The sequence below is a fragment of the Camellia sinensis genome, chromosome 11, assembly GCF_055761805.1.
Source record: "Camellia sinensis isolate YWXY chromosome 11, ASM5576180v1, whole genome shotgun sequence".
Lineage (NCBI taxonomy): Eukaryota > Viridiplantae > Streptophyta > Magnoliopsida > Ericales > Theaceae > Camellia > Camellia sinensis.
Window position 1 is genome coordinate 54,369,253 of NC_138971.1, and position 25,194 is coordinate 54,394,446.

The 25,194-nt window shown below is 36.5% G+C and overlaps 1 protein-coding gene across 1 annotated transcript; it reads right to left on the reverse strand.

Moving 5' to 3' along the window:
- Positions 1-3,584: 3,584 nt before the first annotated feature.
- On the reverse strand, positions 3,585-24,416 carry LOC114303629 (dolichyl-diphosphooligosaccharide--protein glycosyltransferase subunit 2). Its single transcript, XM_028248763.2, has 19 exons — positions 24,099-24,416; positions 23,272-23,464; positions 23,069-23,158; positions 22,727-22,789; positions 22,508-22,577; positions 22,283-22,347; positions 20,150-20,204; positions 19,206-19,333; positions 18,996-19,111; positions 7,572-7,641; positions 6,744-6,848; positions 6,546-6,635; positions 6,250-6,398; positions 5,745-5,856; positions 5,581-5,664; positions 5,248-5,328; positions 4,885-5,109; positions 4,275-4,397; positions 3,585-4,078 (listed from the first exon to the last, which is right to left on the reverse strand). The coding sequence occupies exons 1-19, from the start codon at positions 24,236-24,238 to the stop codon at positions 3,962-3,964; spliced, it is 2,076 nt and encodes a 691-aa protein (XP_028104564.2). The 5' UTR covers positions 24,239-24,416; the 3' UTR covers positions 3,585-3,961.
- Between the last annotated feature and the right edge of the window lie 778 nt (positions 24,417-25,194).

Consider the following 25,194-nt stretch of genomic DNA (forward strand, 5'->3'; position numbering starts at 1 on the left):
AGCTATGAAATAGCTTTTTCAATTAATTTTTATTTTTTTTTTGTCTACATTTCTTATAAAAAATAATAATAATAATCTATAGTCCATTTGAGTCTTTTTCTATTTTTAAAAAAATAAAAAATAAAAAAAATTTAAGAGTATAACCATAAATTAACATGTCCACAGCAGAAGCTGATAATCAGAAGCAAAGGGTGAGCAGCTTCTCAGAATCAGCTTTTTTGAGTTAAAATAAGCTGTTAGAATCAGAAACTGTTTGAAATAAGTTTAACCAAACAGTCCAAAATAACTTCTTCAAAGCTAAAAGCCATAAGTTAGTTCTGAAAAACTGAAACAAACACCCCCTTAGTGAAGGGAGATACAAATTAATGACAACACTGAATATTTTTTCTTATAATAAACCATAATAAGATGTTACTAAACTTAAATGTTAATAGTCTATTTAAATAAATGTGAATTCTAAATTAAGGAATTTGAGGTTAAAAAACAAAAGCAAAAGCCTACTCAGGAAAAACGGAGCAAATACCCAAAAAAAAAAAAAAAAAAAAAAAAAAAAAAAAAAAAAAAAACTATCTGATGGATTGTTTGTTAATACTTTTGTTTTATGTTTTTGTTTTCATTTTTTTAAAACTAAAAAAGAAAACTCATGTGGTATAATATATATATATATATATATTTTAAATGAAATTGAATTCAAAATTATTAAAATTTTTGAAAACATAAAAAAAAAGTGTTTTAAGTTGTTTTTAAAACAAGTTCACTTTCTCCTCTCACCTACCACCCACAGCTATCACTACCACCGACCACCACCACCTACCGACGGTGGGTAACGAGCTCTAAGCCAACCCCCGACGACTCTCCAGTGGGTCGGTGGTCATCGTCGTGATTTTCAACTACTTTTTAGCATACCTAGGGATGGTAACAAGTAAGGTATGGGTCGGGGCCCTCGGGGCCCTCATACCACAACCCTATTTTTACTGCTTGCCCTGACCCAACCCTCATGAAGCTCTCCCCCATCCAAACCCGCAATTACCCCGACCTTACCCGATACGCAACACAATAAAAAAATTAACAATAATATTAAAATTTAATAATTAAAACAAAAAATGCTATTTATAATTATAATCATAAAAAATAATTAAAAAAAAAACTGTGCCGTTTGGTAACACTTACGTTTTCTATTTTCTGTTTATATTTACAAAAATTTTAAAAATTCAAATAAAAACTTGTTTGGTAAAATTTTTGATTTATAAATCAGTAGTCTCAGTTTATAAATTTGGCCAAAAAATGAAAACACAAAAAATGTGTTTCCATTTTGAGTTTTCAGTTTTTTTTTTTTTTTTTACCATCCAACACTAGCCACCACCTGCCACAATTTTCCACCACCGTCTTTCACCACCACCTGCCACCACCCACCACCACCTGCCACCACCACCCACTTGCCACCACCATCCACCCCTCGCCACCGCCACCGCCACCCACCTGTCATCCACCCGCTACCACCCACCACCCGTCACTACCATCCACCGCCCGCCACCACCACCCGCCACCTACTTGCCACCACCACTCACCACTCACGTGCCACCCACCCGCCATCCACCTGCCACCATCCACCACTACTACCACCACCACCCACTCGTTACCACCTACCACCCGCCACCATCACCCACTCACCACCCACCACCACCCACCACCCACTTGCTACCACCCATCACTCGCCACCGTCACCCACCCACCCACCATCACCACCCACTACCCATCCGCCACCACCCACCTGCCACCACCACCCGCCACAACCACCCACTCGCTACCACCCACCACCGTCACCCACTCACCCACCCACCCACCACCACCACCACCTACTACCTACCCGCTACCACCACCTGCCATCCGCCACCCACCCACCACCACCCACTCGCTACCACCCACCACCCGCCACCATCACCCACCCACCCACCGCCACCACTCACCCGCCACCACCAGCTATCCACCACTCACCGTCATCACTTTCCACCACCGTCTTCCGCCGCTACTTGCTATTTCTCACTCTTTTTATATTTTTAAAATTTTTTAAACATTTTGTCAATTACCAAACGCATTTGCAGTTTATGTTTTTCAAAAAATAAAAAAAAAAACAATTTATAAAATTTTGTAAATATAAACTGAAAACGTAAACGTTACCAAACACCGAGTTTGAGACTTGTAACAAAATAAATCCTAAATTTTTAATTTTGTCAATTCAAACTCCAATCTTTTAATTTGTTTTCAATAAGAATCATTCACTTATTTTTGTTAATTAAAATCAACAGAAAAAATATATATTTTTTAGTTATTAAATTCAATATAAGTATACATAAAATGTTTAAAATATCATTTTTATTGAATTTAATGACTAAAATAATTTTTTTTTATTATTGATTTTACTTTACGGCAATAGACAAATGTTTAGTTAAAAACAAATTAAAAATTTAAGATTTAAATTGACAAAAGGGTTTAATTTGTTAAAAGGGAACCCTAGATATTTTTTATAATCTTTCCTTAAAAAATGTATTATATATTAAATTATATTATTTATAGACTATTCACCCAAAAAAGTTAAATCATATATATAATAATAGAAACTCAATAGCAAATTGTATAGATATTATATATATATATATATATTCTGTAAAAATTTAACAATATATTATACACATATAATATTATTATTTATATATTACTATAATTGCAAGTTGGGCAAGATTCAGATGAAAAGTACTCTCGCCCAGCCCCCAACCCGAACCCAATCGGGTTTTTCAAAAATTTCTCCAAATTCAACCCTACCTATTCAATCACTCCCGAACTCATCCCGTTAAGATTGGGAAAGTTGAGGACCAGACTGATCAAGGTGTTTTGCCATCCCTAGGCATATCTTGTGTCCTCCAACAAAATCCGATCACTATCTCTGGTGGACACATCCGGGCACCCAACTACTACTGGTCAGCACATCCATCCACTCTCCATCTAGCGCAACTCATCAAATACATTTCTCCACTTTCATTTTTATTTGTTTTCAAAATATTTTTGTAAACCAAACAAGTTTTCTGTTTTTGTTTTTTACAAAAATAAATGAAAACATGTTTCTTGTTTTTTGTAAACTAAAAACTGAAAAGGTCAACAAACGAGGTCTGAACAATTACCAAATGCATAAACCTTTTTAGATTCTAAATAAAAATAAATAAATAAAAGAGCTACAAAAGGCAATTGACAACACCCCTTTCTCAAGTCCGTTACAAAATGTGCATGACAGCCAATTAAATCTGCTTAACAATTTTGAAGTAATCAAATCACAGGTGGTACAAGTATTAACAGGTCCACTGTTGCCAGAGGTGGTTAAACGCATAACAAGCATATGATAAGGGGGGAAAAGAGGATAACAATACTGCAAACACTAGCTTTAAAATAAAGGCTAGCCTATGTACCACAACATGGGGTCATAAAAAGTGTCCTATAAAGCCATGATCATTAAAATAATTAAGTGGGTCTTCTTGGTGAAGCAAAAAGCATAGTCAAATTGCTCAAAGTAACTACACACCAGCACTACAATCTTATTAACTCTACATGTGCTGCTATTCAATCATTTATCGTTCTTTTAACATAAGGTTCCTAAATAAATTCATAGGCAAAATTTCTCAAGCAACAAATTCAAGCAACTCCTGAGAAACAAGATTCAACAAGTCACCAAAGTAAATAAAATAGGTTCGTTATAGGCCACTATCCTTGGTGCTATTCTCTAAAAACCCGTAAGGATGGTTAGCCCTCATCATTGATAGAAAGTAAAAAACCAAGTGGATGTGCGTTTTCATTCAATGTGACTGTGTGCTAAACTTCACTGAACAAGTTAGCATCCTACAACAAAACTGAATTAAGATGGCCAACCAAACTTCACTGAATGTTGTCCTTGCAAGCACATACTCTCATTTCATCAGGCAGATTTCAACTTGGCTGATGTTGAGGCAAGGTGAGAAAGGGTCTTGTGTCCAACAAACATCAAGAAGATCCCCAAGAAACTAAGTGCTTTTAACGTTGTGAATAGATCCAACTGCAGAGAAATAACAATATTTACAGTCAAATGGCAGGGAGAGAAAATGGTTTTAATATCCAAATCTTTAGAAATATACTCAAGAAGTCGATGCTACCCTTTACTACCATGCAATAAAGGGTACACTTCTAGTAGCAAGTCTGCTGGCTAGCAGTCAAGGGTCTAAGAAAGGACAAGTGCAAAGTTAGAGATAGACCTTTAACCAGAAAAGCACATAGAGCGAGACAACTGCCGCAATGCCAAGATGGAACAAAATGGCAAATGTGGCAGATACTGTTGCTGTAGGGAAGTTCTTCAGGTTCATGCCGAGACGCAATAGCTGTCAAAGATATCAAGAAGTATGCAATAAGTAAATGTCCACAAAACAGTTGGGATGTTTAAAGTAGTTGGAACGCAAAGTTATCCATCAAGCAGAACAACTAATGAGAGAAAAATCAGTACCTTCAAAACCCGGCACACAAGTACCCACAAAAACCATAATAGCTGAGTTTAAAGTTAGATGACAAATTAATGAAGATATTTCAACCACTTGATTATATTTCCTTCCCAAGAGAAATAAATAAACAGCTATTTTTCCCTTTTCTTTTCTTTTCTTTTCTTTTTTTAATGTTTGGGAACAGGGGATCATTATTGTTCCAAATTCACATTCAGGAATTCAGCAAATGCGCAAACGAACTTGGTACAGCCAATTTATCAGGCACACAGTGTTTTCAAGAAACAACTATTCAGCAGCGTAAACAATCTAGTACTCAAAAATGTCTGTACTCAATGAAAATACAGTAAGGATCTCTGGACCAAAGACTCACCCCAACCAAGAATCCAAGGAATGGCAAGAAAACAAGGGCCAAAAAGGCAAGAGAGAGCTCCTGAGGTGGACGCTTTTCTGGAGACCTGAAGATATGAGTTATCTCAGCTTTGGGTCCATATGTCAAATAAGGATCAACAGCTTGTGGAGGAGGGCGGGTAGCCTTCTCAGGTGGTTCTGGAAGATCTAATTCAATATGTCCCAGTTCTCGTAAGTAAGAGTTCTCCTGAAAACAAAAGTTTATAATTATTAAAAAAAATAAATAAAAATAAGAGAGATTTAGAGAGAAATATACCTAAAATGTGAGTACAATTGAACAAATAAATAAAATAATAGAACTCAATGAGAAAAAAGTAGTGCTTACCATGACAGCATCACCAACAGTAAGTTGAATATCATATCTACCAGAAAGATAGAAAAACTTCTCAACCAGTCCGAGAAAATCCTACAAGACCAAACACCACATATATAAGGAAACTACTACATCTAATCATCACTAATAGGTAAACTATCTTGTTGAATTCATAATTAATTTTCTTTTTAAGGTTAGTTTGGTATAACAGACCAGATTGCATTGCAACATAACAATACACCCATGCTAAAGTCTTGTTACAAATTTCTATAGATTTGGGGGTTCATTTCATTTGAAAAAAGGGAGGAAATGAAATTTAAGATTTGATTGATCGGAGGAACTTACTAGTGTGATCTCAAACTGTTTACCAGAGTTCCCCAAGACAAAGATGTGCTCCACTTTGGTCTCATGTCTCAACTTGAGAAATGCCTGCAGGCAAACAAAGTTCTTAGCAACCTTAATATAGGAAGAACATTATTAAAGAGACAAACCAAAAGCAGAATACAAACCTGATGTGGTTTAAATGGATGCCCAAGTGGAGTGGTCAATTGAAATGATAAACGCAGCTTTTGTAGATGGTTTGCTGATAATGAAAGAGCAGTCTCTCCAGCTAAATCTAGCCTAAAGAAAAAGCATAGCATGATGCAAATTTTAATCTCCTGAAGTAAAAAAATATAATGAATAACAACGTAATACAGAAAAATAACACATAAAGATCAATAAGTCATATTTCTTTTGATTGAAATAGAAGCATTTTTCTCACACCAAGAATCACATTGGAAGTTTGAAAAGTCAGAGACTTCAAATTAATCACAAACCTCAAAAAAAATCGGTAAGGAGAGATATCAGTGTTCTATGGAACATGAAATTGAACAACAGCAGCATTTAAGAGAATTGGTTCAAGCATGTCAGTGGAAAAAAACAGGGGACTAAGCTATCGATAGCACTGTCTATTGATAAAAATGAAGAAAAACATAAACAAATCCATGTTAAAGGAAAAAGTAAGTGGCATACTTCTTCTGAGATTCTATGCTCCCAATATCACTGTCCAGTACTGCAATTTCGGCGTTGTCAACTTTGATAACTCCAGTGACATATATTGGTACTTTTGTTCGGCCTCCAGTGACATAAATTTTCTTATGCTCCGAATCTTGTAGCACAATCTACCAAAAAAGGATGAAAAAAGAAAAGAGGATGCACATAAACAACAAACGAAGATCAACTTCTTTGACACATGAGATAGTGAGTAGGAGAGGAAAGGCGTGGGGATCTTTAGATCAGTAAGAAATGACAATAACAAATACAATTACCTCAAATACAAAAACATAATTGCCTACATCAACACTCTTTGGCCATGCATCCAAGAAATGGACATCATTTTCTTGATCAAACTTGAGTTCCTGCATCAAGGAAAATGACAAGATAATTATGATACAACTTACAAGCTAGGCAAATTATGTTCATAAGCATCTGATAATAAAAAATTAAAAAAACAGTCCATGCAACACCTGGCTCTCGATTATAGAAGCATCCTTCGAACCAGAACTGAAAGCTTGCGTGAGTTTTACTGATAGAGGCGGCGCTGTAGATCCCAGTACAGTATTCACCCTAACCTGATAATCACAATATTATACCGATCAGTATTTAGCCATATAAGCTAAACTTTAAACTAGATCTTGGGAAGAATCATTTACCACTGGAGGTTATCAAGAGGTAGACCGAAACTTGACAGCTAAGAGTTAAAAGCCACTTAATGGAACTCAACTACCTTGGGAGAAGAGGACATCTATGAGTGTGGGGCGGTGTTCTGACTTAGTACATAATTGCAAAAATCCATTAAGTGGCCCTTTTTTAAAAAGACTCCAGATATCAAAAAGCCTGGACATGACTGGCCCATTTTTTTAAGAATCTACCACACTAAGTATGGAATTCTGTTGCTAAAATTGCAAAAATCATTCAAAACAAGGAATTTTGTTCCTCAATCTCTACTGTTGGTAGTCATAATTGGATTTGACATTTACTTTTGTGATCATGGTAGCCTTGTAAACGTGGCTGTATTCTTTCAAACAGATTTAGTTAATTGGACCTATCATAATGAACGCACAAAAAAAATTTATCCTGACCGAATTCATATATCTCAATTCTTCACCTACCAACCCAAAAAAGAGAATATGTTCATGTTGGCGAAGAACTCACCATACAAGATATCCAAAACATATGGAGTAAGGAGGGAAATTGAAGTAAGCCATGTACTTAATAATCAAGATCGCATTGACAATAAGCCATAAAAGCACATTCTTAAAATACAAAGAAATAAATGAACAGAGATGAAAAACCTTGAGCTGGTCTTCTCTAGTCAGTGAAAGCACCGTAGCTGGAAGAGATAAAATCAGCGGAATGGAAACCCTGTAACAGAAAGAGATAAAAAAAAAAAGTCCAGATAATTTTGGAAGAAAGTTTTTTAAAAAGATGAAATAAAATAAAAAAACATATAAAGATTTCTAGTGAATGCCAGGGCAGGGAGTAAGTAAATCAGTATAACTAATTTTCATGACATTTTTTGGTGGAAAAGCTGTCAAAAATAACTCTTTCAATTTCCTAGTATCAAGCAAAAAATATTGAAAGGAATACTAAACACATAATTGCAAGCATTATACCCGGGAAATAGAATTTGCATCTCCGAGAGCTTAAATAAACATTCCCACTAAAATGAAGTCCACACACATGTTAGCATTATGGAAATATTGTGTTTCCTTATTTATGATTATTAGTGGTAGCTTAGTTGTATTTCCTTTCTCGCCTAAAAAGGCTTCCATTGTAAATTACTTATTTTTCTAATATAAAAGGGGGTAACATTTCACAACCCTAAGTTTGTTTTTCTCCTAACAAACATGGTATCAGAGCCACTTGGCCCCTAGACCACCTGCCAGCACTACCACAGCTCCACCACATCCTCACCCTTCTCTCTGGCAGCCACCCATCATCACCCACACACTTCTGTGACTGCTAGACCCTATTTCGGAACTACCTTAGGCTTTCTAGGGCCAGCCGACAGCCACCCAAGCCCTGTCGGCCCTCTCTCTAGCCTCCTAGGGCATTGCCGACAGCCCCAACCCCTGTCAGCTCTCTCTCCAGCCTCCTAGGGCACTGCCGACAGCTTCTCAGATTAACAGGGAGCTGAAAAATTTATTCCATAGTCTGATCATATTTGTTTGGCCTGTTCTCTCCATTGCTGGTTTTATTTTTTGGTTGTTTAAGACTTCTTTGGGCTGTTTTGATTGAACCGTAAGATTCCTCTTTTCTTTTTCTTTGGGTCAATATATGGCCCTATTGCTCTTCTTTGACTAAGTATATGGCCTTACTGCTCCCCATGATTTGTGTAAACGTGCCTTGATCCCTGTTGTTTTTTTCTCTTCCAATAATAGTGTTGCAGGTTGTTGTTTGGATAGAAGTATATTGAGATGACTGAAAATACCAGTGAATCCACCATTAGTTTCCAGGCATCTAAAGGGGAGACTATTATGACCACTACATCCAAGAACCTCAATCCTAGCCTTAAAATCACCACCTCTTGTCAGAATTATCTTACTTGGTCACAATGTCTATAACACTTTTTTTGAAGAGTATGGGGGAGATGGGTTATGTTGATGAGAGAATCAAAGAACCTAGTACCACAGATCCTAGTTATGACTAGTGGGGGATTACAAATTATTTGATTATGAGATGGCTCATACACTATATGGTTCCAGAGATTGGTGAAGGATACTTGTCCATGAATACTACTCAAGACATTTGGGAGGCCGTGGCTACTATTTATTCCCGGAAAGGGAATTTCTTACAGACGTTTGAGTTGCGCCGCTCCATTGAGCATTCAATACATGGTGAGATGACTATTCTTCAATACTTCACTTTTCTTAGCAATGGCCGGAAGCGACTCAATCATCTTCAGGATTATAAGCCGGTTTGCCTGACTGATTCTATAGGTTACCACAAATTTATTAAACAGGAGAGGGTCTTCAAATTTTTGAAGGGTCTCAATGCAGAGTTTGATCCTATTCAAAGTCCTATTCTCGGCATGAATGTCCTTCCTTCCCTTTAGGAAGCATTTGCCTATGTTCAGAATGAGGAGAGTAGCCGCTCAGCTATGCTACCTGTTGCCTCCACCGAGCACTCAGCCTTAGTCTATGCTCCTCCTAGAGATGGAGATTATCTGTCTCGTAGTACACACACTCCTTCTGAGAAGGATACTTTGTTCTGTGACTACTATTGCCGGCCTAGACACACTCGTGAGACATGTTGGAAGCTCCATGGTACTCCATCTAGGGGTCATGGTGACCGCTTTGGTAGTCAAAGGGGTCACTCTGGACAGTCTAGAGGACGTGGGTTTCAGAGTTTTAAAAGGCTTTCTTAAGGCTCGCCTCGCCTTGAGGCTAAGGTAAAACGCATCAAGGTTTTGATTTTTAGGCATTACTCCCCAAAGGCTTGCGCATCATAGTTTGAGACATGCGCCTTAAGTGCGCTTTTTACGCTTTTTGCGCATAAGCATGTGAGGAGTATGCACATGCAGAAGTTGCCTTGGGCATTTGTTAAACTTAGTCTATTAGATTGTTTAAACATAAAAAATTAAAAAGAATCCATTTTTACAACTATATTCTACAGAAAAAATTAAGTAAATGATTAATCAAGAAAAACACAGTTAATGGTCAAATGAGAAGCTCAATCACTGAAGTTAAGAATATCGATTTCTCTTTCAGTGAAGGAAAACTTCCTCTATGCAGTAAAATGTTCAACGCATTAAAGCGAAAAGTATTTACATATTTATATTTATATTTAATTTTGTTTTTATTTTTTTAACTATTTAAAAATATTTAATTTATTCAGTAAGTATTAAAATTTGAAATTTGAAATGCTTACGCACTTTGGTGGGTTTAACTCACGTGCCCATCATTCTAGTGCAATTGATACACCTAACTCTGCTCCTGCTGTTCATGCTGTTCAATCTACAGATGTTGTGTCTAGTATGTCTACTTTTGAGTTTGAGGATACTCTACGTCACTTGCTAGACCGCCGGACTTCCTCTACTCCTACAAGTGCATCCTCCTCTTTGTTTGCCCATTCAGATAACTTAGTCTCTTCTACAAGTGTTTTCTTATCCCATAAAACTTTACCTTGGATCATTGATTCTGGTGCCTCAGATCATATGACTAGGTCTTTTGATCTTTTCTCAGAATACAAGCCTTATTTAGGTAAGGAAAAAGTTAGGATTGATGTTGGTATCATTTCTTCTATTTCTAGGAAAGGTTTAATCCATCTTTCATCTTCTTTGCCTTTGTCTTCAGTCTTACATGTTCCCAGTTTCTCTGACAATCTTCTATCATTAAGTCATCTTACTTGGGACTTGAATTGCAATGTAATCTTTTTTTCCTGATCATTATCTTTTTCAAGACCTAATCACAAGGAGGATGATTGGCAGTGGTAGAATAGAGAATGGTCTCTACATCTTGGATCAGATAGATCACTTGGTACATCATATCATCCAGTCTTCAGCCACCAAGGAAGACATTTGGCTTTGGCACCAGCGTCTGGGACATCCATCTTTTTTATTACTTAAAGCATTTATTTCTGTTAAGTATTAAGGGTAGTTTGGTCTTTATGTCTTATTTTTATTAGTATAAATAGTTGTGTGTAAGAGGGAAACCCTATGTTTTCGAATCAAATGATATACAGCAACTTCTCCCTCTCTCTCGTTCTGCTTTTGCAACTTCTTCTTACTCTCATCTATACATTCAACATAGTATCAAAACAATATCTTCCTCCTTGAAGATTGTTCCTCTCATTCTTCCCTCCTTGTATCTTGGCACATCTACAAAAAATAATAATAATAATAAAAATAAAAAAATAAAAAATTGCTGTATGCTCAAAATTTAATGAGTATACACCCTATAATCTCCTTTTGATGTTTAGTCATTATTGATTACTTTTTCCAATTTTTTTGATTTTTCGTCAAAATTGGGTGAATTTTCGAAAGTCACTGTTTGAACCTTTTTTGGTTAGTTTTTTCCTTTCCCCTCACTTCTTGGGGAGCCAACTGGAACCCTAGCGGGGTTTGCTGTCCCTGGTTTGACGTATTTTGGCCACTACCTTGGCTTTTTCCTATGTTTCGGATGGTCTGCTTCAGTTTTTGGGCTTCTAATTGATCTGGTTGCTTTGTTCTGGGATTATCTTGTACTGTTTCAGCCTTAGAAGGTGAGTTGCTATGCTAGTTAGGTGTTTTCTAGATTCGTTTGATATCTTGCTTTTGTTTCTGCTCCATCTTTCTCTCATCTCATGGCTACCAACGAAGGTCAAGACTCTTAGGGCAAAGAGGAGAGTGAACTAAGCCGTGGTATGACTCTTGGCGATAGTCCTTCTCTCCACATTAGTCCGATCAAGCTTAATGGTACCAATTACTTGATTTAGTCCCGCTCCTGCAGTCTTGCCATTGCCGCCCAGCGTTTAACTGGCTATATTTCTGGTAGTACCCAGCAACCTACTGAGGATAGTACTTTATTTGCTCAATAGATTTTTGAGAATGCTTTAGTTATGACCTGGCTAATCAATTCTATGGAGCCTACCATTAGTCGAACTTTTCTCTTGATGGATACTGTTCACAAGATTTGGATAGCCGTATCTCACATGTATTCTCAATAGGGTAACGATGCACAGGCCTATGAATTGAGAAAGAAGATTAGGGGCTTGGATCAGAAGGATCACTCTCTTGCAGTCTACTATGCGGAGTTGAGTGGTTTATGGCAAGAGCTAGATTACTATCATCGTCTCCAGCTAGTTTGCTCCACGGATGCCACTATGTTTCAGTAGGCTGTAGAGAAGGAGCGGGTGTATGACATTCTTGCTGGCCTGACTTTGGAATATTATTAGATATGGGTTCAGGTGTTGGCTCGCTCTCCGTTTCCCACACTGCGCGAGGCTTATGCATTGGTTCAGCAGGAGACGAGTCGTCGTAGTGCTATGGTACATGCCCCTATTCAGGATCAGTCAGCAATGGTTGCAGCCCCAAAGTCACATGATACTCAGCCTAGTCAGCCTCCGGGTGGTGGTCAGGGTCCCTTGGTTGATCGGGACCGGTTGAAGTGTGATTATTGTGGGAAAGATAGACATGATAAAGAGCACTGTTGGAAGTTGCATGGTCGGCCTACTCAAGGCCGTAGTCGTGGTCGTGGTCGTGGTCATGCTGTTCGTCCTCAAGATGCAGTTAGCCAAGAAGTTTGAGATCAAAGACCTTGGTCTGTCAGTGTGTCTTTCTTGGTTATTCTACTACTCAAAAGGGCTACAAATGCTATGACCTTCACCCTCACACTTGTAAGCTGTATGTTAGTATGGATGTCACCTTCTGTGAATCTGAGCCTTTTTTCCCGTGTCCTCCGCTATTTCCTCAAGGAGAGTGTTACGGATGAGACTGCAGATGAGACGGCATCATATCAGCACGAGTTGTCTTTTTTCCTTCCTAATCAACGGGCTATTATTTGTGGTGAGGGGGGAGCCTAAGATTCCTGTTGATGAGGCTGATGTCAGTGGTCGTTTGGACAGAGCTGATCTTAAGACTTATTTACGGCGTCAGAAAGAACAGACTTCTCTTGTGCCACCCAGTCAATCATTATCTCTGCTGCCAGTTCCATACCCAGTTTCCACTGACTCTACAGGTAATGATCCTCAGCCTATTTCTTCACCAGTTGTTGATAGCCCTATTGCTAATGATTTGAGTCTTTCTATTGCTCTTAGAAAGGGGGTTAGAGCCTGTATTCAACACCCTATTTCCAAATTTGTTTCATATGATTCACTGTCTTCTACATATCATGCCTTTGTTTTGTCTCTTTCTTCTGTGTGTATTCCGCAGGGTTGGAAAGAAGCTATAAATGATCCTAAGTAGAAAGTAGCTATGATAGAAGAGGTGCGAGCTTTGAGTAAAAACAACACTTGGGAGTTAGTGTCCCTTCCTAATGGAAAAAAAAACCAGTTGGATATAAGTGGGTGTTCACCATTAAGCACAATGCAGATGGGATGATTGAACGGTACAAAGTAAGACTAGTGGCTAAAGAATTTACCCAGACATATGGAATAGACTATCAAGAAACTTTTGCTCCTGTAGCGAAGATGAATTCCATTCAAGCTATTCTTTCGTGTGCTGCTAATTTGGGATGGCCTTTACAGCAACTAAATGTGAAGAATGCCTTTCTTCATAGGGATTTGGAGGAGGAGGTATATATGGATGTACCTCCAGGATTCTCATCTCAGACTACAGTTGGAAAGGTTTGTTTTTTGAAGAAGGCTTTGTATGATTTGAAACAATTGGTTTAGTAGATTTCTAAAGGCAATGCTGGGATTTGGATATAAGCAAAGCAATGCAGATCACACCTTGTTTGTCAAACGCAATGTACATAAGGTAACAGTGCTTATTGTATATGTGGATGACATAGTTGTGACGGGTAATAATGAGGAAAAGGTGACTCATCTCAAGGTGTAATTAGCCAAGGAGTTTAAGATCAAAGACCTTGATCCGTTGAGGTACTTTCTTGGGATTGAAGTTGCCAAATCTGATAAAGACATCTTTATTTCTCAGAGGAAGTACATTCTAGATCTTCTTAAAGAAACGGTCAAGTTGGGCTATAGACCAGCTGATTCATTGACTGAGACCAATCATCATCTTTGTAGTGGGGTTGGTGAGCTTGTGGAGAAGGAAAGGTACCAAAGACTTATGGGAAGACTGATATATCTATCTCATACTTAGCCAAATATTGTCTATGCAGTTGGGATAGTGAGTCAGTTTATGCATGATTCTCGTGCAACTCATTTGGATGCGGTCTATCGCATTTTGAAGTACTTTAAATCTGCCCCTGGAAAAGAAATTTTGTTCTCTAATCATGGTCACTTAAGGTTGGAAGCATTTACAGATGCAAATTGGGTAGGCTCTATAGATAACAAACGCTCTACCTCCGGTTACTGTGCTTTTGTAGGGGGAAATCTAGTCACTTGGCGGAGTAAAAAGCAGACAGTAGTATCCAGATCTAGTGCTGAAGCTGAATACAGAGCTATGACACATGGAACATGTGTACTGATGTGGCTTCAATCTTTGTTGAGTGATATAGGGCTTGATTGCAGTGATCCCATGACTTTGTATTGTGACAAGGCCGCCATTAATATTGCGCACAATCTTGTTCAACATGACCGAACTAAGCATATTGAGATTGACAGACATTTCATTAAAGAGAAATTGAATAAGGGTGTGATATGTATGCCTTTTGTTAAATCTGAAGATCAACTGGCAGATGCTTTTACTAAGGGTCTTAGTAGTAAGGTCTTTCACCCCATTTATTACAAGTTGGGCATGAGAGACATCTTTGCACCAACTTGAGAGGGAGTGTTAAATGTTAGGGGTAGTTTGGTCTTTATGTCTTATTCTTATTATTGTAAATAGTTGTGTGTAAGGGGAAAACCTTATGTTTTTTAATCAAATAATATACAGCAGCTTCTCCCACTCTCTCGTTATGCTTCTGCAACAACTTGTTCTACCTCCTCTTCTTCTTCTTCTTCTTCTCATCTATACATTCAACAATTTCCTTCTTCTTTTATGAACAATAATGTTTCTAAATTTTATTGTGCGTCATGTCAACTTGACAAACAATACCGAGTTTCTTTTGCTCCAAGTATTAATAAAAGTTTAGTTCATTTTTCATTGATTCATTCAGTGTTATTAAAGGTGATAGGCGCACCAAGGCACCAAGGTCTCCTAGAACCTAGGCTCAAGGCACAAGGCGAGGCGCAAGCTTCACCGAAGTGTGGCGCACCTTGTACTGAAAAAAATATATAATTTAATATAAGTAAATAATTTAGGATTCAACATAAACAAAATAAAATGTTAAACATTTAGTGTTTTATGGAGATTAGGAATTAGGACTAATTTTTCTTTTATCAATGATTTGGGGTTAAATGCCCAATGTATTAGCATCTATAATAAGAGTAGGGATCTTCTGTAGTTACACTATATTAAATCAATGGTCAGATTTTTTTTTTTTAAAAAAAAAAAAAATTAAAGCAACAATAAAAAAAGCCCTCAAGCCGCAAGCCTTAGGCCAGTAGGTGCTATCGAAGTCGCCTAGCCTGGAACACTACAAGGCGCAAACCTTGGGTTTGGACGGGACTTGGGTTGGGCCTAGGCACGCCTTATCAAAGTCGCCTAGCCTGGAACACTACAAGGCACAAACCTTGGGCCTAGATGGGACTGGGACTCGGGCCTAGGCACACGCCTAGGCAAGCCTTTAATAACACTACTCATTCTGATGTTTGGAGTCTTTCTCGTGTTATTTCATTAAAAAGTCATAGATGGGTTGTCACCTCAATTGATGATTTTTCTCGTACTATAGTGTATTTACTAAAAGAAAAAAGTGAGATTTTTTCTGTGTTTTAAACCTTTCATCAAATGATTCGCACTCAATTTGGGGTTGTCAAAATTCTGCGTTCTGATAATGGGGGTGAGTATATTAATTCAGGATTAGGGAAATATTTCAGCACTTATGGCATTATTCATCAGACATCTTGCACCAATACCTCTCAACAAAATGGGGTTGCGGAATGCAAGAATCGTCATCTTCTTGATATTGCTACATGACCTTTTCTATACATGTACCTTGGTCTTACTGGGTGACGCTGTTCTTACCGCTGCCTATCTTATCAACCGACTTCCTACTCAAGTGCTGCAAAAACAAACCCCTCTTCAAGTATTTTTAGGCTCTCAATCGATATCTTCTCTTCCCCTCAAAATGTTTGGGTGCGTTTGTTTTGTTCACAATCATTTCCCTTCTCGTGAAAAAATGGATTCCCATTCTATTAAATGTATCTTTCTTGGGTACTCACCTACTCAAAAGATGTATAAGTGTTATCATTTTCCTTCTCGCAAGTGGTTTGTGTCCATGGATGTCACATTCTTTGAGTCACAGTCCTACTTCTTGTCCTCTCCGGTTTCCCAATCATCCCTTCAAAGAGAGCCTTGGTGTGAAGAGATTCCTGGAGTATTACCTGTTTCTGAACCCTTACCAATTGTTGAGGATATAGCAGGTGAACCACAATGTGAACCAGCTATTGGGAATACATATGCTGATACATTCAAGAAGCAAGGAAAAGTTTATGTCAGGAACAAAAAAAGACAGCAAATTACTTAGATCCTATGAAGCACAGGTGTGGTTACGGATATTGGTATTGGTACGCCGATACGACAAGACCTAAAAAAAAATAAGATACGAGTATGGCAGTGGTACGTCAATAAGTTTTTTATTTTTTATAATTTATAGTTTGAGATTCAATCTACAAATCAAAATTCAATACCAAAACTACAAGAAGAAAATACAAAACCAAAAGAGGAATCATAGTTCAACAATACCAATACTAAAACAAAGTCTATAAAACTATTTTAATGCCATTAAATAGGAGAAATTACAAAATAAAATTTCATTCCATAAGCAAGCTAAGCAAAATTTAAAAAATTGAAGTTTTAGTTTTCACTTCCATCAACTTCATCATTGAATAATACTTCTTTCATCTATAGCACATCATGTAAAGGATTTGCAATTTCAAGTAAAATAAGAACTCCCTAATAAATTAAACGTATCCCTACCAATGTCCCATAGCTTGGTGTGCTCCCGATGTACCCATGAAGTATCCAACTGCCAAAGAATGTATAAAAATTAACCGGTACATATGTCGAGTACCCGGTACACATGCAGCCCTATCAGTACAAGTACCAGTACCCGGTAAGTACCTGGTATGAGTACGGCAATATTTTCGAAGTACCCATGCTTCACAGCTTGGATCCAAGAGACCATTTCTCTTGATCTTCCACTGCCGTCTCCTTCAACTGATGAGAGTCCAGGTAACTCTGATAATCCTGAATGCACAGATCTTGATATTCCCATTGGGCACCGGAAGAGTTTGAGGTTTTGTTCTCAACATCCTATCTCAAATTTTGTATCATATTCTAATTTGTCACCCTCATATAGAGCATTTGTGTCAAAAATTTCCTTTGTTAGTATACCCTGATCATTTTCAAGATGTTCTTGCCGCTCCTAAGTGGAATCATGCCATGATTGAAGATGGTTCTATTGAGCGCTATAAAGCTCGGCTTGTGGTGAAGGGCTTTACTCAAACCTATGGAGTTGATTATCAAGAGAAATTTGCTCTCGTTGTGAAAATGAATTCAGTTCGAATATTTCTCTCTTGTAGCTAATTGTGATTGGCCTCTTCACCAGTTTGATATGAAGAATGCTTTCTTACATAGTGATCTAGAAGATGATGTGTATACGGACATTCTTCCTTGCTTTGAAGATCTTTAGACAGAGGGTAAGATATGTAGGCTCTGAAAATCACTATATGGTCTCAAATAGTCTCCAAGTTCTTGGTCTGAGAGATTTACACAGGCAATACTTAAATATGACTTCAAACAGAGTCAAGCTGATCACACCTTGTTTGTTAAACATTCTTCACATGGTAAGACTACAGCTCCCATTGTATATGTGAATGACATAGTGTTTACAAGAGATGATGTTGAGGAGATGACTCGGTTGAAGAAGTATTTGGCAAGTGAATTTGAAATAAAAGGCTTTGGGACTCTGAAGTATTTCATAGGTATTGAGGTTGCCCAATCCAATGATGGAATTTTTATCTGTCAAAGAAAATACGTTCTTGACCTATTGAAGGAAACTCAGATGCTTGGAAGCAAAGTTTGTGACGCCAATGGAACCCAATCAGAAACTTAGTGATGATAGTGGGGGGAGCTGCTGTTGAAAGGGAGAGATATCAGAGACTTGTAGGTAAGCTTATTTATTTCTCATTCTCGTTCCGACATTAGTATTGTTGTTGCTGTCAACATAGTTAGCCAGTTCATGCATGCTCCTCATGAGGCACACTTGGATGTTGTTATGCACATCCTTGGGTACTTAAAATCTTCACCTGGAAAGGGTCTATACTTCTCCAAGCATGATCATCGCTAGGTGGAAGCTTATACAAATGCTAATTGGGTAGGTTCAGTAGCTGATAAAAGGTCCACATCGGGATATTGTACCTTTGTTGGAGGCAATTTGGTTACTTGGCGGAGCAAGAAACAAAATATGGTAACAAGGTCTAGTGCAGAGGCAGAGTTTAGAGCTATGGCACAAGGTGTGTGCAAACTCTTGTAGATCAAGCTGCTGTTGAGTGATTTGGAAATCAATCAGACTATATGGTGATAATAAGATTGCTATCAACATAGCTCACAATTCAGTTCAACATGACCGGACGAAGCATGTTGAAATTGATCATCACTTCATCAAGAGAAACTTACTAGTGGCGCCATTTGTACTCCTTTTGTGAAGTCTGACGAACAACTAGCAAATATTCTCACCAAGAGAGTCAGAAATAAATCATTCCATGATGTTCTTAGCAAACTGCGAATGAGAGATATTTTTACACCAGCTTGAGGGTGAGTGTTACCATTATAGCAATATTGTATTTCCTTATTTATGATTATCAGTTGTAGCTTAGTTGTATTTCCTTTCTCGCCTAAAAGGCTTCCATTGTAAGTTATTTTTCTAATATAAAAGGGGGTGGTATTCTAATCACAACCCTGAGTTTGTTTTTCTCCTAACAAACAACACAATCATACTCAAATTGCACAATCTAGTGTCATGATACAGACATAGTTCACAAGAAAGAAAGAATGGGATTCAAATAGTTACCGATTGCTTTCCAAGCAAGCTAATGCATCAATTTGGTTATAGAAGTCTTTGGCATTGCCAGGAATTCCAATGCCAAGAAAAAATTTTGCCAAACCCAATATTTTGGCCCCTGGCAGCTGGAAAATTCAAAACCAAAATCTTTAGACTATAATTTTAGCAAAGCAAATATAAAAGCACTAATACACTCCAAAAGAGTATTCTTCTGCGCACATTTAAACTTTCAGAAGTAGATGTTGCAAAAGCTGTCAGCCCATGAACTACTGATGAAGTAGCTGAAAGAGGACCCTGATGTTCAGGTGCATCAACTAGTTTCTCATCAAAGTAGTAGGACCCATCATCTACAGTAGGCAAGGAGGTACATTCAGAATAAGATGAAATAAAAAATAAAAACAAAAACTTAAGGTCTTTATAAATCAATGCTGGATATTAAAAAATGAAATGTTACATGATTAGATGTTTCACACGCTCTTCAGTTATTTATTCAGTCATCAGTATCCTAAAGTTATCAATAGATAATCGACTAAAACTATCCCCAAAAAACTATAAGAACATGACAAAACAAAGCAAAATGTAGAATTATTTAATGAGAATCCTTATTTCTTATTTTATATTTTCTCGATTATTCATTTTTTAGATGAAATCTAAGGACATATCACGCTATTTGGGGTAAGCATTTGTTTTCCCATCAAGTTGAGTAGAAGATCATTTTCACATTGAGTTGAGAAGAGGATCAGCAAGCACATATTAAAAACTGGGAAAAATCATAGTACTATGACTATCACCCAAACGATACTGACTAGACCAAAAGGCAAAAATCAACCAAGATATGTGGGTTCATTCTTAGTATAAACATTAGAAGTAAAATGGATTTTTCGGATGTGTATAACCTCAAGAAGCTAAAAAGGAAGGCATAAAATTCATCAAATTAACACTTCATAAGGCAAATCATTTACCTAATGGGTGCAACCAGACACTTTTGGAATCTTAGATAACAGGAAAAAAATAATAAAGAATGCAAGTGTGGTGGTGGTTTTGGTGGAGCAAGCACATCATACAAAAAGAAACAAACTTAAATCTCACATGCATCATTGAAGTAAATATGAGAATCAATTTATGAAGAATTTTGTGGGTTAAACAATAATGTATACACATACCATATTTCTCAGCACTGTCGAAAAGCTTCACTATATCATTTTTTAGCGTTCCAATCTGGAAATAGTAACAACTGTCAGATCTAAATATGCAAAAAAAACCTCAAAACATTTTATGCAACCCTTTCAGAAGTAACATCAGCAATCAAAGAGATCCAAGTATGAAAAATAAGAACTAGCATAAATCTAAACGGGTCCACAGGCAGATAAATGAAAAAGAACAGCCTAGCATAAAAGGACATGTTCAGTGGACATTTGGAGACGTAAAGTTCAATCCTTCCACCATTTCTATTGGGGTCTCACTCTCCCTTTTAGTTCTTCCTTCAGAGATACACAAATGTGTCCTAATCAAATTATCAATAAACAAATCTTCTCATGAGAAGTTGGTCCACACAAAAAATGTGACCATGGATGGAGCCTTGGACCCCTAAACTCGTCCTTTTGCGTGGTCTATGGCTCATTCAAAACTCAATACTAGTAATGACATATTTCACAGGATGAAGCCCAATTGTTGTTTACTTTCACAGTGGTGTATTATCTGTGAAGGGAGTGGGGAGAGCGTTGAGTCATTGACCATCTAGATTTGAACTATTTTTGCATTGCCTTATGGCTGTGGCATTATGACATAGATTGCTTCAATTGGTGAAAAAAAATTGACTGCACAACTCCCGTTGCATGTGCTCATCGTTGATTACAAAGGTTTTGGGTCCATTAAGAAGACCTAAGTTCTTGGAAGTTGTAATTTAAGCTTGATTGGAAAGGAATGCAAAAACTCAGCAAGATAAGTTTGAAGATGTAGAAGGAATATGGGATAGGATATATTATTTGTCCTCTTTTCAGGATTCAATGACATCCCCTTTGAGGATTCCTATGTTTTTTATTTCTAGAGATTGAAGAGCTATTTGTGATTTGTAATTTTTGTTTTTGCTTATTTTCTCCTTAGAGGACCTTTTGCCTTTCTGAACTCTGTTGTATTCCTATTTTTCTCATTTTTAAGAAATTTCCTTTGTTACTACTATTATTAGAATCGTACGATTCAATTCAATGCGATTCGATTCAATTCAATGCATAATCGATACAAACATATTGCATGAATCGCAAATAGCTGTGAATCATCGGTGAATCGTTGAACCAAATTAGTGAATCGTATATCGATTCGATTTGCTAAAATCAATGTTTGGCTTTCTTTTTTTATTTTTTATTGTTAGAAAGGGTTTACACAACCTTTTTAAGGCCTTTAGGATTACTATATGCCATCTTTTGACTTTCTATCCCCCAATTTACTCTCAAATATTCAATTTTATCCAAGTGCTTGCATTTACAAAAGGAATTTTTTTATGACATCAAGTGAGATTTTTTATTAAGTTTCAATTTTATTCAATTTTGGTTTCTTAACCTCGTAAAAAGTTAAAAACATTGTTGTTGAGTTATTGTTACATGGAAATTGAAAGTTTGTCTTTGTTTGCTTTCTTTATTAATAATGGTTGATAAGAAATAGTATCTAAAAAAGAAATGGTAAAGTAGTGAACATGGGAACCCGTGTTAACTTTTTACCTAGACCACGTGTTCATCATTCAAAACAACATTTTCATTGATTTAAGTCTAAATATTTCATATTTATTATATATATTTAATATCTAAATGTGTAGATATATTTTTTTATGTAATTTAAAAAAAGTAAAAGAATCTTTACGATTCGCAATTCAATTCGATTCGATTCGAGATTCGATACAAGTCCATTTCGATTCACGAATTCGAATCCCGATTTGACAACTATGGCTAATATATATATATATACATAGTTTCCACATCTAGATATTGTTTCTACCAAACAAAACACATGCAAGGCTACAATGTCCTACGACCTAACAGTCAATCATTCATGAGAAATAGCCGGGAATTCAGACAAGTATGACTTTAATATCATCACATGGCATATTTTAATATGAAAGAACTTTACAGTAAGCATCAGTACAAAGCTCAAAGCACAAGATTGTAGAATCCCCTAAAACCAGGAGAGATGAACCAACAAATGTAACACATCTTTTCTTTTTATAAATTTTAAATGGACAACACTGTTTTGATGTTAGAATACACATTTTTCCAGAGCAGAAACTATAATAGAGCTCAGCTCACCAGAGATTGATCAATCTCAGAAGTTGCTAATGAGACAACTCCAGCAAGAGTTTCAAGTGCTAATCCTGCAAGAATTAATAAACCCAAGATTGGTATGAACAAGGTAAATTAATACCTAAATACTGAAATCATAAATTTTGAACAATCTACTGCAGATGTTAAATTATGGTAGTCAATGCTACTAGAAAAACAGGATAATAATACACATTAGAGACAAACCATTACCAGCAGCATAAGTACTCGATGCAGGGTTGTTTGAGCTATAGCGCCACCTTCCATCACTTTGGCTGAGTGCCTGTCAAAAAAATTTAACGTAAACTCAAGCATACACAAAACAAGTTTTGTACTCTAGGAAAGCCATGGAAAAGAGTACTCACAAACACCACACACACCAATCGAATGAGTGAATTACCCAATATCATGCCATATAGTATTGATACCAACCTTTATAGATTTGAAAAATTCATCAGCATCAACGAGAAACACATCAACTTCAGAAGTTTGATCCTGCACAAAAAATCAATCAAAAACAATATCATAGAAAGAAAACAATGGTCAGGGGTATATTAAAATCCTAAAAGAGGATAGCAAAGTCTCCGCTAAAGATACTAAAAGTTAAAAGAAATATGTCATTTAACAGCCTAAGTATATTATATCATATATGAGAACCCAAAAGAAAACTCGTTCACAGGCCGTTCACAGGCCACATGTATGCAGCAGAAACATGGTAAGATCTTAAGTCAAAATGAGGTAAAAATTACATCATTGTTTAAGTGTATTAATTACCTTAATAAGCCTCAAACTTCCTATGGAATAGTAGAAGTCGAGTAACGAATTTGCTTCATGGATAGATGCTTTAAGTTTTGTAACAATGCCCTAGAAGAGAAAGAAGACAAAGATCAATGTAATATTTCAACATGTAGTTGATATTTCAAATAGAAGTCAATTCCAAACTAAGAAAACTAATCAATCCCAAAGCTTAAAGTTACCGCAAAGACTTCCTCATTAGTCTCGCATTTTAATAGTTTGTTGGCTCTCAGTGCATAGAACAAATCCTTTAAACTTGAAGACGAAGACCCAAGTGTATCCACCACAGAGGGACAAGTAGAATCCCTTATGTTAAGCTCTTTCCCAATTCCAAGAATCTCGAATGTTCTTAGAGCTTCAGAAGCTTCTTCTAAGCTATAAACATATAACATTAAATCAGATAATTGTTGGCCTTAAAATTGCACAATTCAAGTTCAATGGATTAGTGAAAATGCCAGTAATAGTGGCCGAAGCCCGATGTAAATGCATTATATGTACGAAAAATATTTATTTAAAATATTACTGCATAAGGGAAAAAATAAATAAATAAATCATATCAGATAGTGTATTTGGCAACTATGATAGATACCAACTTAACAATTCATGACAATATATAACTATGATGTGGTTATATTGTTAGAAAACCATTATATTCATATGTTGAACAAGATAAGTTTGGCTGAATTGATCGTTAGGATCACATTGTTTGTAATCAGTGAAATTATTAAAAATCCATTTAGAATGAGACTCAAACAAAACAAAACTAGACATCAAATTAAACTTTTTTGACAATTAACCCAGCATCTAACACTACCACTTGATTTCTTATAGACAAACACAGGAACGAAAAGGACACACCAAAAAAACCAAAAACAAAAACAAAGAAAGAGACCTGGGTTTTTCAATTACAGAAAGAAATAAAATAATGAAGGAGCAGTAGATCAAGCCCTTATATGATCATTACAAGTAAATCAAAAGAAAGTTGGGTTTAATTAGGGTTTAGTTTGACCTTCCAAAAGATCCATGGAGTGGCGTGAAGAGCTCTAATGCAGCAAATCGGTGAGACTCCGAAATGGGATGAACTATCACAGCTTCGCATACAAAGATTACAGATAGTATTAGAACCAGAAATCCCAAATTTCTGGCCATTCCCTCGGGAAAATGAAAAACAAACAAGGATCAAGAGAATTTGAGACTGGAAATTTTTCACAACTCCTCACTTAGAAGGGCCTCCTCCAGACTTCGACTATTTTACAATCAGGAATTACTCTCCAGACTTAGACCATCTATTTTCCAATCAGGAATTAGCGTTCGGTAACGTTTACCCTTTTCTTTCTTTTTCTTTTTTTTCTTTTTTTTATGTTTATAAATTAATTTTTGTTTATTTTTAAAAAAATATAAATTACAAATGCATTTGATTTAAACAAAATGTTTAAAAAATTTTAAAAATATAAACTAAAAAATATATTTGTTCAGGCCTAAAATATTTATTTTTATTTTTTAGAGCATCTCCAACGGTGAATCAGATTTTTCATCAAATCTGAGTAAAAAATGACTCATTTCACCAAATCTAGTACCAGATGCTCCAACGGTTCACCTTTCACCAAATTTGTCCCGGGACAACCGGTTGGTCGACCGGTGAGAAGAAATTTTTTTTTTTTTAATTGTCTGAACCGTTTTTGTTGAACTTTCTGAACTTTTTTCGGGACGACTGGGTGGTCTACCGGCCGGTTGACCGGTTAGGGAATTTTTTTTTTTTTTGAACTGTTTGAATCTTTTACCGGCCGGTCAACCGACTGGTCGACCGGTTGGTATCACCCCAACAGTCAGTAACAGTGATTTGCTGAAATGCTTCGCCTGTTCTCAGTTTGATGGAATGTTTGGTGAAATCTCATTTTGAGATCGATTTGGTGCAACCGTTGGAGTATCAAACAGTAACCTTTCACCAAATTTTAAATTTGATGCTGGGTTTGATAAACCGTTGGAGATGGTCTTATTGTTTATGACAATTAGATCATACACATTATAATTAAAAAAAAAATTATTTAAAAAAATTTATTTAAAAAAAAATTTGTTAGTCAAATTTTTAAATATCTGTTTAAAAA

Bases quoted from the DNA above. Each gene is read 5' to 3' on its own strand.
- LOC114303629 (XM_028248763.2), bottom strand. From the start codon at position 24,238: ATGGCCAGAAATTTGGGATTTCTGGTTCTAATACTATCTGTAATCTTT. The intron at 5,857-6,249 runs GTATGCCACTTA...CTTTTTCTTTAG, and splicing joins AGCATAGAATCTCAGAAGAA to GCTAGATTTAGCTGGAGAGA. The intron at 4,079-4,274 runs GTCTATCTCTAA...ATTTCTCTGCAG, and splicing joins ATGTGCTTTTCTGGTTAAAG to TTGGATCTATTCACAACGTT.